The 14,807-nt window shown below is 41.2% G+C and overlaps 1 protein-coding gene across 2 annotated transcripts in view; it reads right to left on the minus strand.

The window, feature by feature from the left end:
• The window catches only part of IL12RB2 (interleukin 12 receptor, beta 2), a 123,799-nt gene that overhangs the window by 60,935 nt on the left and 48,057 nt on the right, over positions 1-14,807 (minus strand). For both annotated transcript variants that reach the window (XM_006862431.1, XM_006862430.1), the window contains exon 8: positions 3,105-3,324. In XM_006862431.1, the coding sequence (XP_006862493.1) occupies positions 3,105-3,324 (220 nt within the window). The remainder of the gene's footprint in view (positions 1-3,104; positions 3,325-14,807) is intronic.

Consider the following 14,807-nt stretch of genomic DNA (forward strand, 5'->3'; position numbering starts at 1 on the left):
AAGAAAGACTTGGCAATCTACTTATAAAAATTCAACCACTAAAATCCCTATGAAGTACAGCTCTATTCTGAAACACCTGGGGTCACCATGGGTCTGAATCAACTCTTCAGCTACTGATTTAATTGATATTAATGCCTGAAAGTGTGATTAGTTGATCAGTTGACCTATGAGTGCATATTGTGTGTGATTTGGGGCAAAGGTATTCAATAGTGAAGGGAAGGTACACTTTTTTCTTCAATCTTCTTTCCTGCTGCCTGTTGTTGTTGTTAAGTGTTGTCAAGTTTTCTGAGGAGCAGCTGATGGATTTGAACCGCCGACCTTGTGGCTCAAATCGACCTTGCAGTTGAGTGCATATCCTACAGCGCCACACCAGGACTTCTTCCTGCTGCCTATTATTGTTGTTAAGTGCTGTCCAGTTGGTTCCAACTCATAGAGACCATAGGGTTTCCAAGGAGTAACTGGTAGGTTGGAACTGCTGACCTTGTAGTTCTCAGTCCAGCGCTGATCCTATCGTGTCACACCAGGACTCCTGCTGTTGTTGTTACGTGCCATCGAGTCGATTCCCACCCATAGTGACCCTGTGTAGGATTTCCAAAGAGCAGCTGGTGAGCTTGAACCGCCGATCTTGCAGTTCAAACGGCTTTGCAGTCCGACGCACTAACCCACAGCGCCACACCAAGACTACTGCTGCCTGTTTTTGTTATGTGCCGTGGAGTCGGTTCGGACTCACAGCGACCCTGTACAGGTTTCCGAGGCTGTAAATCTTTACGGGAGCAGAAAGATTCATCTTTCTCCTGCGGAACAGCTGGTAGTTTTGAATTGCTGACTGTGAGATTAGCAGCCCGATTTCAAACCACTACGCTACCAAAGCTCTGCAATAAATCACTGGAGATCCAGCAGCCATCTTGGACCCTTTCCATCTTAAGCTTGTTAAATAAAGGAAGACAGGTAGAGGAAGCCTACGTTCCTGATGAGGTCATGAAGTTGTCACACCAGTCATGGTTTGCCTACCTCTGGACTTCTTTAATGAGAAATAAATAAGTCACTGTTGCCAGGCCACTCTGTGAACGAAAGGTGAGGCTGTCTGATCTCGTAAATATAGTGGTGGTAGTGATTGTGTACCACCAAGTCAGTTCTGACTCAGAGCGACTCTGAAGAGGGTTTCTGAGGCTATACACCATTATGGTAGCAGAAAGCCTCATCTTTCTCCTGTGGAACAACTGGTAGATTAGAACTACTGACCTTGCATTAGCACCCAACTTATAAATAAGTTACATTAAATTAATACATTAAATCCCTATGGAACAGGTCTACTCTGTTCTATGGGGTTGCTATGAGTCGGAATCAACTCAATGGCAATGGGTTTGGCTTGGCTTTGGTATATTATTCATGTATTTACAGATATATGAGTGAAAATACATATAACCAAGATTTAACAGTGCACATAAAATAATAATGTTTTGGTAGAAGCTTATTCAAAATAATGATTGCTAGGTCTGCTTGTAAATAATTTGTTACACTGAATTTGAAAGACGTGTCTGGTGGGTTTCACCCTAAGGAAAAAAAAAATTTTTTTTAAGTTAGACTGTTAATCTTGAGAAACAATATTAATAATCCATTTTTCTTGGCTAATTGTGAACTTTTATTTTAAGAAGGAAATTTTCAGAGGATGTGAGTTTACTGGTGAAATGTGTAAATCTATATTTAGATTGGAGTTCAGAAATAGAGATAATTGGATACATATCTATATTTGTGTAATGAAGAGCTGCAGTTCAGTGGAATTTTATTATAATTTCATTACAACTTTGGTAGCGTAGCGGTTACGAATCGGGCTGCTAACTTCAACGTCAGCAGTTCAAAACTTTCTCCCCTTCTGCAGGAGAAAGATAAGGTTTTCTGCTCCTGTAAAGATATACAGCCGCAGAAACCCTATGCAGGGTTGCTATGAGTCAGAATCGACTCCTTGGCACAACACCATCACTGCCATTGGCTAAAAAATATTTTGACTACAGGTGCAAAGTCTTTGTTGTTGTTTGTCTGTTTCCTAGAACTGGACAGCACATAAACAGAAACTATTGACTACCTCTTCCCTGCCCAGGAGACAATCTAGAATGTTAATCAGGTTACTGAGTGGGACCAATCTTCTGAAATACCCACTGTCCGCAAACAGGTCACATTTCTATCACTATATACGTCTGCATCGAACCTACACTTGAGACTCAGAATCTGGAGAAGTTAGCTCCTCCAAGCCAACCAGCTTAATAATCCTGAGTAGCGTAGTGGTTACGAATAGGGCTGCGAACCTTAAGGTCAGCGGTTCGAAACTACCAGCCGCTCCGCGGGAGAAAGATGAGGCTTTCTACTCCAGTAAAGATTTACACCCCCGGAAACCCTGTAAAGGGTTGCTATGGGTCGGAACCGACTTGACAGCACTTAACAACAACAACAACAAAGCTGCTATAACACACATACAAGGATACAAGAGGGCTTCAAAATGCTTATGGGAAGATTCCATTATCTTTTCATTCCATTTTCCACAAACCTTTTGAAGGCCCCTTGTATTGTTCAGGTTTCTGTCAACATTAACCCACTGCTCTTGAGTCGGTTCCAAGTCAGAGAGACTCTGTAGCACAGAGGAGAACGTTCCATAGGGTTTCTGAGACTGTAACTCTTTACCGAGCAGTCCCATGTGGTGGGTTAGAACCACTGACCTTGTGGTTAGCAGCCCAACCTGCTGTACCACCAAAGCTCCTTCTGTCAACCTTAGTAACAATTTAATGTATCCAGACTCCAAGGCGCTTAACAACAAACAACAACAATTTCCTTAATTAGCATTTAGTAAGCACCTGCTATGTATTCATCTTTGTATTTATTCTCACAATGACCTGCAAAACAAGAAATACAATCCCTATCTAAGATGGAGAAATTTGGAGAAAAAGTGTGAATTCACTTGCCCAAGGCCACTCATAGGTGGAAAAGACAGCCTCTGAAAGCTGCTGACTCCAGACTTACTCATGCCAGGCCCTGGGCTGAGTCTGCAGGAGATAAGAGATGAGTAAGGTACAGTTTCCCACAGGCAATATCAAAGAGCAGTTGCTACTTACCTGCCCCGCACAGGTCCGTTATATTAATATGAGTTGGCAGGGAACTGCCTTTTGAGTTGGCTGCGGACACAGTCACAGCCCATTTCCCACTTCTGGGAATGACCCAGGTCCAGGAGGTACGTCCTGAGATGTTCTGTAGCATGGCCTTCCCTCCGGCCATCTCCTGTAAGGTCACTTGATAGTAGAGGATTCTTCCTCTTGCCTCTGACACACTCAGGCTCTGTAACAAAACACATCCAGTTGCTATTTCCTCTTCTACAAGATCACTAGATAGAAGGTGTCTAGATCTGCATCTCATTCACGTCTTCTCATTTATCTTCCACCACATACTGCTATTGCACCCTCTCATTTGGAAATAAAATCATTATCTAAACAATTCTTTAAAATGCACTGATTTTCCTTTCCTGCTTCAAAATGAAACTTACTAACAGGACCTAATTTGATCACCCCCAATGGAGGACATATGGAGTCTTAACTCAGAAGATCTACAAATCACCAGCTGCATGACCCAGAAAGGTGCTTAGCCCCTCTGAATTTCCATTTCTAAATCTGAGGAACACACACACAGTAGAACTTTTTTTTGTAACTATAGAAAGTGTAATGCTACTTTAAAAAGCAAAAAAGAAGATTTTCATAAGCTAAACTAGTAAAATCCACACATGGTGAATTGGATTAGCCATCTGTACTAGGAAACTCAGACACTGTTTATAAATGTCTGACTAGCAAGTTTTATAACTGCAAAAATTCCTATTGAGATTACTTGGGAGCAATCCTAGAAAGTAAGCTAAAAATTAGTTACTTGTATTGCAACCCAGTTTGGGCAAGGAGCATGGAAAACAGAAACACAGGAAATGGAGAATGTTCGGCACAGAAAATTGGGGAGACCAGCATTGGCAGTTGCCCATCTGTGCCTCAATCAGAGAGATGAAGAAAGCTTGGCTAACCAGACGTCAGTGTGACAGTTTTCTTGGCAAGCTTATCTCAGCTGCCTTTGCTGAGAGGCACACCTTATGATCAGCAAATGTCCCTTGCTCTGGTTCCCTGCTTATCAAGTAATAATAATATGGTTTCCTAAGTCATTTATCTGTCACACGAGACTGAACTAATTTGAACATCTGGTCCACTTTAGATTTGTACTTTATACTTGAAGTGAGTAAATTGGCCTTCTGAGTACAATTTGGCTTCTGAACCAATTAGCATTCTGGGAGTGCATGTTCCGATCTGCTGACTCAAGTTTTCTGGTTGACCCAACAGCTGTAAATTACTTCAAGAGCTTCCAGCTTTTATGTCAGTTGCTGGGAGCTTCATTAAGGCAGATTCGGTTCTCGGTACTCTTCTGGACCCACAAGGTCCAACTGGCATGGGCCAAGAGTGTGAGCATCGCAAACCTCCATTACATCTGATCTTATATGGTTATCATGTGGATTAAAATAAGCAAGTGCATTTTAAACGGTGGTGTTCTAAACTCCTATTAGTAAACAACATGGAATCATTTAAGTAAAATCAAAAGCTGGCTGAGGAAGATCCTTCCCTCAGTTATCTCTCTCCCCATCCTCTGTTAACTGTCTCTTTTGGAAATCCAGGACCAGGACTATTAGCTCCCTTCAATCCCATGAATTCCAACCCCAATATGGTCCCCAACAGTCAACTGAGCTCACACATGCTAGAGGCCAAAGGGGTTTCCATCTCACTTGAACAATTAAGGAAACAGCTCTAACTAGAAAACATGCCTTTATCATTTCCTTCTTACTCTCTTGCATAGGCACCCAACAAATCTCATTCAAACAGAAGATAAACTACTGAAAGAAGGGAGAACATGTCAAGCTGTCTTGGATTCAATGAACTGAAACAGTGATGGCTGGGAAAATGTGGCTGAGTCACACTAATCTAGTAAACAGAGATGTGGATCAGAAAGATGAATGAAGGTTCCCAGCAAGTATGGATGGCTCAGACCTAGACAATCTATTTTTCCACAATATTCCATGTTTTAGAATGGAAAATCTCAGTGAAACAGTGAGGATGAACTAGAGGTATTCATGCAAGTCACTATGGTAGCCCGTGCAGTATGCTTGTGTAAGTTCAAGTTTTAGGATAAAGGTTATTCTCTCTCAGATAATTGTTCTCCAGAACCAACTTTGGAAAACAAGCCTAACTTGCCCAACAGGGTTCACTTAAATGAAAAACCGGTATTTCGCCAGCTGGACAACAGTAAAATGAGTGTAATTAGTTTGGCCCTCGTGGAATGGAATAGCATCGCAGGACCACAGAACAGGAATGGATTTTACAGATTAACAGTTAATTCAACATTTCATTGTACAAATAGCGAAACAAAGGCCCAGGGATGTGAAATTACTTTCTTAAGGTACAACTGAGGAACCGGAAGTGAAATACAGGATTCCTGACTTCTAGGCCTCTGTTACAACGTTGGGTGGTGTTAGCTATTGTCAGGTGGGCTCTGGCTCATGGTGACCTCATGTACAATGGAATAAAATGCTGTCCGGTCCTGTGCCATCCCCATGATCCCCATGATTACAGAGATTGGATCATTGTGTCAATAGGCTCTTTGTTGGCTGGTTATAGATTGGCAGGCCTTTCTTCCTAGTCTCTCTTAGTCTGGATGCTCTACTGAAAGTTGTTCGGCAAAACAGAACTGCTCTTCATAATAGAATCCCGATCACTCTTCTGGCCAAAAGTTGCAAGGTAACTTCTACAATTGTGAGCTTGTGGTACATTCTAATGAGGAGCATCAACACCTGACATGAGTTAAGCAATTTGGGCAGGGTGGAGACACAGAATTCTTTTCTTTCAGAGCCAATAGGCAGGCCCCAAGTTACAAGGAAACACACTGTGAACCCCAAAGAACTGCAGAACAGGGGAGATAGAGACGTCTGCCAAAGTAAGTTTATTTTTACTCTGGTGATTATTTGTTATTTGGGTGGGCAATATGAGAGAAACTAACATTTACTGAGAGCATACCATGAGTCAATTGTCACATTTAGCCTTCATAACTCCTCTTTCTGTTGCGATAGTACTGAAACTGAAAGTAATGTGAGGTTTTCAGTGCGCCCCCTGGTGGATGTGAGTGACAACCAAGATACCCAGAATATATACTCTGGCTTCTCTGAAAGCGGCTCTGAAGATGGAGTACCTCTTGCACTATCTTTGGCAGTGCTCAAGGTGGGTCTCAGGTAAGAGTATGCCAAAAACTGACAAGCTTTCCTATTATCCTTCAGTTTTATTTCTGCTTTTCCCTGTGGGAAATGATCTTAACTTAGGTTGGAAAGCCTTTTTGACTTACACTTGTCCAAGAAGTAAAGGGCACACATCTCCCTCAATAGGCCTATTGTAAACGTCCTGATGCTTGAACAGGCTTCCTGGCACCCACATTTCAGAATAAAGTGCATCTGTTCCTTTCTTTCTTAAATTAAAAATAACATAATGGAGGGAGAGTGCTTCTATGCACTGATAAATTATTTCTTCTGTGAACTTGCCAAAAAACAAACAAGCAAGCATCAAAAAAAAAAAAAAAAAACAACCAAAAAAAGCAACAAAAAACCCCTGCTGTTTTTGTCAAAAAGTTATTTTTACTTCTAAATTTACTCAGATGCCAATAGGGCTTGCTGTTGCTGTTAAGTGCCTTTGCCTATATTAAATAAGAGTTCACAAGCGAACCCCTTTAGAAAACTGGGGGAATTTGAACATTGTTCACAGTCTTGACTGTGAAGACTTTTGTTTGTTTTAGTTTTAGAATGCTGCTGACTTGCTAACGCTGAACAGGTTTCAATGAAGTTTCCAGACCACCAGAGATTAGGAAGAAAAGCCTGGCAATTTATTTTTGAAAATCAGCCAATGAAAACTGTATGATCACAATGGTCCTATCTGTAATTGATCATGGAGATGCGAAGGACCAGGCAGCATTTTGTTCAGTTGTATATGGGGCCACCATGAGTCAGGGGTCAACCAGAGAACAGTTAATAACTACCACCACCACCATGATACCAAAACTCATGACTGCATCCAAAGGACAGTTCTTAACTGGACGTTTTTTAATCACTATATTGAAATTTTCTGTGTATGGACCTGTCTTTCCACCAGCCCTGGTAATTCACCTTGTATCTGCAGTCATGCATAATTACTGAACAAACACTTTTCATGAATATCTCATGTATCTTCACAGCCATCTCATTCAGTATATATTATTATTATCTCTACTTATGAGGTGAGTAAGGCACAGTGAACTTCAGTATCTTGCTTATGAACACACAGCCATAAAGCGGTAAAGCTGGACTCTTAATTCACAACTCGCTGTGGATGATGAACTCTTCGCCTCAGTACCATTCTGACACTTGGTTGACACCCCCAGGTGTTCTGTTACACTGGACTGACTTAATGAGTAGTCATCTCCCACATATGTTACCCTAACATCATAATTTTTGACTTGTTGTGCAGCTAGAAAAAAAGACAACTACAACAACAAAAAACTTGTTAGAGCAAAAATTATCTGATGTTAATTCTTTGCTACCCACACTGTCTCTGTTACAGGTTATTTTCTGTGTTATTGTTAAATGCTGTCAAGTCAGTTCCGACTCATAGCCACCCTGTGTAGGGTTTCCGAGGCTTTAAATCTTCAAGGGACTAGAAAGCCAACTGAAAATCCTCCAGATTTCAGCTGACATACGAGGGGGCTCCAAGAAGTTCATGGAAAAAGGGAATTAAAAGATTATAGAATTTTTTTCCATGAACTTTATGAAGCCTCCTTGTACATGTGAGAGTGACTCATTCTTTTCTTAAAAGATCCTCAGAAATTCCATGCCAGCCAGTGATGGGGCAAGAGTTAGGAAAGAGCAAAAGATAGAGGTGAATATTGCAACAAAATGATAGAAAGTTTCTCATCTGCTGCATTTGTAATAAAATATAGATTCCACAGTGGATCCCTTCAGTTGAATGCCTCCTATAATAATTTAAGAGCCTCAGGATCCCGGCAGTCAATGCTTCCTGGGAAACTACAATAGCATGTTGTCCACATCAGTATAGATCAGGTTACAAATAATACTTTGCTTTCAGCGAGCCTGTTTTCCATACGAATTCATCCCTTCCAAAGCCCCATGTGAAACAGTTGGAAATATTGCCCATTGGAAGACGGGACACGCAAGGAGAAGCAGTGAAGGGGTTGGCTGAGCTGTTCCCAGTCTCAGTGGGTCTCTGGAAGAAGCTTGGTGGCGGGAACTTATTATATTCTCTTTCACCTTCTGTGGATTTATATAAATGAATTATCTCATTTAATCAATGAAAGAATTCAGCAAGCCCAGTGCTGTTGAGTCAAATCTGCCTCATGACAATCTTACATGTGTCAGAGTAGAACTGTGCTCCATGGCTGATTTTTTTCTGGATTGTGAGGCCTTTCTTCTGAGATGCCTCTGGGTGGATTTAAACTGCCAACCTTCCCTTTAGCACTGTAACCCAGAAACTCCAATAAGTGAATACTAAGCACCAAGTCTTTTTATTCTCTCTCTTTTTTTTTTTGAACTAAGAGTTTTGTTAGCTCTGTCTTTTACTACTTGTCTCCTGGTGTGGTGCTGTGGGCTAATGCATCTTGCTGCAAAGTCATTTGAACTACAAGGTTGGTGGTTCAAGCTCACCAGCTGCTCCTTGGAAATCCTATACAGGGTTACTATGGGTTGGAATCTACTCGATGGCACTTAACAACAACAAGGTACTGTGTGGCTCAATATGGGGCTCTTGCCTTATGAGGCCACTGAGACCTTGAAATGCAGTTAATCTGAACTGAGATATGTTCTGAAGTGTAAAACATTCACAAGGGTTTTTCTTAGTTGGAAAAAAAGAATGTGAAATATTTAATAATTTGAAAATATTGAAATGATAATATTCCAGATATGTTGGGTTCAATAAATATATGGTTAAAATGACTTTTGTCTATTTCTTTTTAAATGTGACCACTGGTGCTGTGGGTTAATGCGCAAGACTACAAAATTGGTTTGAACTGCTAAATCGGTGGTTCAAACTCACCAGCCGCTCCTTGGAAGCCCTACACAGGTCATTATGAGTCGGAACCAACTCAACGGCACTTAACAACAATAACAATTGGTGGCAATGATGGTTAACAGCCCAACTGGTAACCCACTACATTACCAGGACTCCATTAATGTGGTGGCTACGAGATTGAAACAATATGCAGGTGTGTCACATTTGTAGCTTGTGTTCTATTTCTGTGGGACAACTAGGGCCTCTTCTAAACACTCTCCCTATTTTTCTCCTGGCTAACCCATTCTTCAGACTCATGGTATGGTGCTGTAGGATAAGCACTGGACTGCTAACCACAAGGTCAGTGGTTCAAACCCACCAGCTGCTCCTATACAGCTGCTCCTATGAGATGGAATGGGCTCAACAACATTCAACAACAACAACAACAAAGCCATTCTTCTAGGGTCAGCTCTGTATGACCTACATATGCGAGTAGGACCCTCTCAGACTCATTGTACATTCCCCCTGTACTGCGCAAGTCTGCCTTCAGGCGCAGTGCCAGGCACCCTCCCCAGGCTGCTCCTCTTCCTGTCCTCACACCTACAGTGAGCTTCAGACAGAAGGGCAGGATTTCTCTGGTTCACATCCATGTCTCTGGCATGCCCCACGGTGCGACCCCTAAAGAGGTGCTTGAAAACACTTACTTGAAAGAACGAATGAATATATAAATAAATGGGTGAATTCAGCTGGATTTCTACGTAGGTCATTTCTCTCCCCAACCCATGACCTCAGCCATCATTTCAGAAAGTTTGTGATTTCTCATGATCAAACTAGTGAGAGGATGCCAAAGAAATCAACAGAAGAAAATGGAAAGGTTAATGTGACGATAAAATATCCTGGTGGTGAAGTGGTTAAGCATTGAGTTGCTAACCAAAAGGTCAGTATTTTGACCCCATAAGTCTCTTCACATGAGAAAGATGTGGCGGTCAGTTTCTGTCAAAATTTCCAGCCTTGGAAACCCCATGAGGCAGTTCAGTTCTACTCTGTCCTGTAGTGTCCCCATGAGTTGGAATCAGCTCAAGGGCAACCAGTTTTGTTTTTCAGTGACATTCATCAGTTGTCATATCTTATTTAATTGTTATCCATATATTCAGGGGGATTTTCTTCTTAAAAGATACACACTGTATCAATTAGAAGAAAAGTTAAGCCATGGATTGAATTGCTTAATCAAGAGAAGGGAAACAACCTAAAATTTTGCACTGAATGAGATGATAAAACTTGAGGACCAGAATTACTAAAAGCCCCCAACTGTGAAGGAGTCTAACACAATACTGGGGCTATTTGTGATAAAGTAACATATTCTACTTGGGGAAGAGTTGCTCTGGTAGTGTATTTGTTGTTTTAACATTAGCTGAGTGTTTTGTTTTATTTCGTAGATTAATTTCTATGTCTTGGCTTCAACACAGAAAGTTTTTTTTTTTTTTTTTCACCTTTTTATCTTAAAAATAGCTCTGAACAAAAATAGCTCAGGATATTTCTGAGGAAATGGAACTTTCAAAGGAAGAACTAAAGTATGGGGAAATTAGTAACCATATAGGAGTCATGAAACAAACCAAAGGGCTCCTTCTTATTCAATACACACACTGACCCACACTCACCCATACTCGCCATATGTCCACAAACATACTCACACACCTTCCACACTCCTGATATATTCACTCACATCCTCACACTCACTCACATGCTGATGTAACTTACAAGTACTTGTATGTATTCACTCATACCCATGCACACTCACGTTGTTGTTGTTAAGTGCCATTGAGTCGGTTCTGACCATAGTGACCCTATATAGGTTTCTGAGGAGCAACTGGTGAGCTTGAACTGCCAAGCTTCTGGTTCAAATGACTTTGCAGTCCAGCGCATTAACCCACAGCACCACACAGGACTCCACACTCACATTCTTCATACACAAATACATGCACTCACATGCTGAATTCATACCCGCATACATGCTCATACACACTCCTCACAATATTCACATGCATACATATCTGACACTTACAGTTCTCACATACATACTGACACATATACACACACATTTTATGCTCTTCACACTCACATACATACACACAACTCACACACATGCATCACTCTCACATAGCACACCACACACACACACACACACACACACACACACACAGAAGGTGAACCCAGCCAGTCATAGTCAGTTCTCCTCTAATGGTGTTGCTGTTAAGTGCCATTGGATCAGTTCCTACTCACAACAACCCTGTATAGGGTTTCTGAGGAGTGACTGGTGGGTTTGAACCGCTGACCTTGTGGTTAGCGTTGGCTGTTGCTGTTGTTAAGTGCCATCAAGTTGGTTCTGACACATAGCGACTCTGCATAGGGTTTCCAAAGAGCAGCTGGTGAGTTTAAACTGCCAACCTTGCAGTTCAAAGCAACATGGCAGTCTAGTGCTTTATCCCATTGTGCCCTGCCAGGACTTGTGTGGTTAATGTTAACACTAAAAGTGAAAGATGCAAGACAACTGTGCTCTCACTTTGTTCACAGGCTAACTGGCTGTACTAAGGACTTACTTTGATGCCAAGACCTCTCCTCTTTGCACTATCTGTGTGTTTCTTTCAGCTGGTTTCTCTTTATTGCTCAAAAGAAAAACAAACAAAACAAAAAATTCCACTACACACACATCTTTGCTTCTTTTCCCTAATGAGGCGTGATTTGGGCTCCACAACAAAACAAAACCTGATCTAAGCATCCAGTCTGACATTTCTGTGAGTCCCTTATGTCATTGAACCCTCAGAGCCCCCAAGTCTGAGAGAGTGGCACCAGGAATGGGAGAGGTGGGACTCAAACCAGAGGCAACAGTGATCCCAGCCCAGGAAATATCCAACCAGCAAATGCTATATTACCCAAAATTCCCTCATGGGAAATAATTTTACCTCCCCAGATGTCAGTTTCCACATTTGTAAAGTAAAGGGTGGAACTGATGCCAGTTAATATCCTTCTCACTCTGGCAGGCTGTCATTCTGTGGCCCAAAGCAGGACTACTTACCTCAATCACTCTGGCCAGTGTTTTTATACCCACTCCCAGTGAGTAGCCAGTTTGGGGCCACTGTAAAAGCCCAGACAGAACAGAACTCAATCCTATAATGGCCCTGAGAAACTTAGGACTGAACCCAACTTTTTTTAAGGAGCTTTTCTGGCTGGAGAACCTCCTAATGTTTTTCTTTTTTAATGGAAGGTTTTGAAGTTGCCCTGTCATGACTACCATCTGTCGCCAAGTTGTAGAGTTTCTAGTTGTTAGGGTTTGATTTCTTATATGGGTCAGTTCTAGTACAACAGCTCCTTCGTGCTGGCTTTACAAAAGGAAAGATTCTTTAATAATAAAACATGTCCATCCATGGCATCAGCTATCTACAAAGTAGGGTCTTCCTATCCCAGAAGGTCCCAACAGAAACGTCTATGTGTCCTGGCTGCAGCTGGAACTATATCTACAATTAGAATGGAAGGAAGGGTGGGTTGCTATTGCTAGCTGCTGTGGAATCATCCCTGATCTTACGGTGACCCAATGCACAGTTAAACAAAACACTGCCTGGTCCTGTGCCGTTCTTATCATAATCAGTTGTGGATTGGATCAAGAGTAGAATTGTTGTTGCTATAAAGTACCATCCAGTCGATTTCGACCCATGGCGACCCTGTATAGGGTTTTCAAGGAAAAACTGGTGAGCTTGAACCACCGACCTAGCAGTTCAATGACTTTGCAGTCTGGCACATTAGCCCACAGCTCCACACCGGACTCCAAGAGTCGAATAGAAGAACATTAAACCAAACCACCTGCCACTGAGTCAACTCCAACTCATGGAGATCCCATGTATAGCAGAGTAGAGCTGTGTTCCTTAGGGTTTTCATGGTTGTGGCCTTTCCAAAGCACATTGTAAAGTCTTTGCCATGGTACCTCTAGGTGGGTTTGAACTACCAACCTTTCAGTTAGTAGTTGAGTGCTTAACTGGTTGTGCCATCCACCCAGGGATGCCAGAAGAACATTAAAATTCTTTTAAAATAATTTTAGAACATAAGCGTGGTAAGAACAAGAATAAGATCAAAATGAGTGGGAGAGAAGAATTTGTATATGCATGTCTGCTAAGTATTACCTGTGGCTAACATATTTATTTTTACTTCACTCTGATACTGGTTTTCGAGTAGTCATGCCTTTGTAAACTCTGTTACAGTGAGAAGCATGGAACAGGGCCTTCATTATTAGAATAACGATTCATGAATATTGGCCATTTAATTTTACTTTGGTGCCCCAGTGACTTTCTCATGGTCTAGTAAACTATGCAGATACTGGGATCATCACCTTCATTTGGCTGACTGAAACCCTTGAGTAGAAAAGAGTAAAGTAAGACTAAAACAGAGTATCTTTCAGATCACTGCTGAGGATATTTGGGGAGGCGGAATCTTGATGGGAGAGGAATTTTTAGTCTTAACCTGTCACTTACTTGTAAAAATGAAAACCACAAGCCAAGAATTGGGCTGAGTTCTTCTATTATACTCATAAATTATGGCTGCTCTAAATGTCTTGCTGTGAGAATTGCCTTCCCATTAAAAGTGGCTTTATTTTAAAACACATTTTGAGCTGCCGTTTTAGTTTTAAAGTGAAGAGCTTGATTATGACTCACCAACCTATTTATAGTGGATCTCCTTTTATACCAGACATTGTGGTGGGGAGGGGGGCAGAGGGAGCAAGAACTTGGATCTTAAAACTGGAGATGATTACAATTATTTTTTTTTAATTATGATAACTGCATCAGTCATTATTCTGACTTTGGATTTGATGGTCAACTGATTCATACTTCTAAAACTATTCATTTAACCTTAACTGGAGGAGGTGCAATGAAAAGGATGAGGTTTTGGGGAAATAAAAAAGAGTACTTCTCACCCTAAAACCGCTTCTTAATGAGAATGCAAATCAGTGGCTTTATTCAAATAGTTATAAAAACAAAACAAAACAAAGATGCATCCTGAAGTGGCTCAAAGAGTTCTGGGTGGGATTTAAGTTCCAGCTCTGTCACTTAGTGACAGCTGGGTGTCTTAGGGCAAGTACTCACTCTATATGACCCCCAGTTTTTGTGCTTTTTTTTTCAATCTATAGGGATACTGAAACCTACTTCACAGGGCTTTTGTGAGGCTTAAATGAAATGACAATGTCAGTTTTCGGTACTTTGTGAAACTTTCACATTCTTTAATAATGGTAAGACTCATTGCTTCTGGATGATTGTTCACTTTGCTACTGTTTTATTACTATTCTTAGGTAAGGTTAGGAGCGTGGTAGCCCCATATGATAAGCACCAGACTTCAAAATACAAGATCCGTGACCTGCCAGCTGCTCTGTGGAAACCCTTTATAGGGTCACTATGAGTCAGAACCAACAACAACAAAGTGAGGTTACTTTCCATACCTATTATTTTTTATTACTATTCCATCCACTCTGGGTAGGGCAAGCAGTTAATGTATTTAATTGTCAATCAAAATGTTGTGGATTCAAGTCCACTCAGAAGCACCTCAAAAAAAAAAAAAAAAAAAAAAAAAAAAAAAATCTACTTTTGAAAAATCAGTCATTCTAAATGCCACGGGTCCACTCTGACACATATACACATGGGAACGTAGAGTCACCATAGGCCAAGATGATACGACTACAAC

The sequence above is a fragment of the Chrysochloris asiatica genome, unplaced genomic scaffold (genome assembly GCF_000296735.1).
Source record: "Chrysochloris asiatica unplaced genomic scaffold, ChrAsi1.0 scaffold00048, whole genome shotgun sequence".
NCBI lineage: Eukaryota > Metazoa > Chordata > Mammalia > Afrosoricida > Chrysochloridae > Chrysochloris > Chrysochloris asiatica.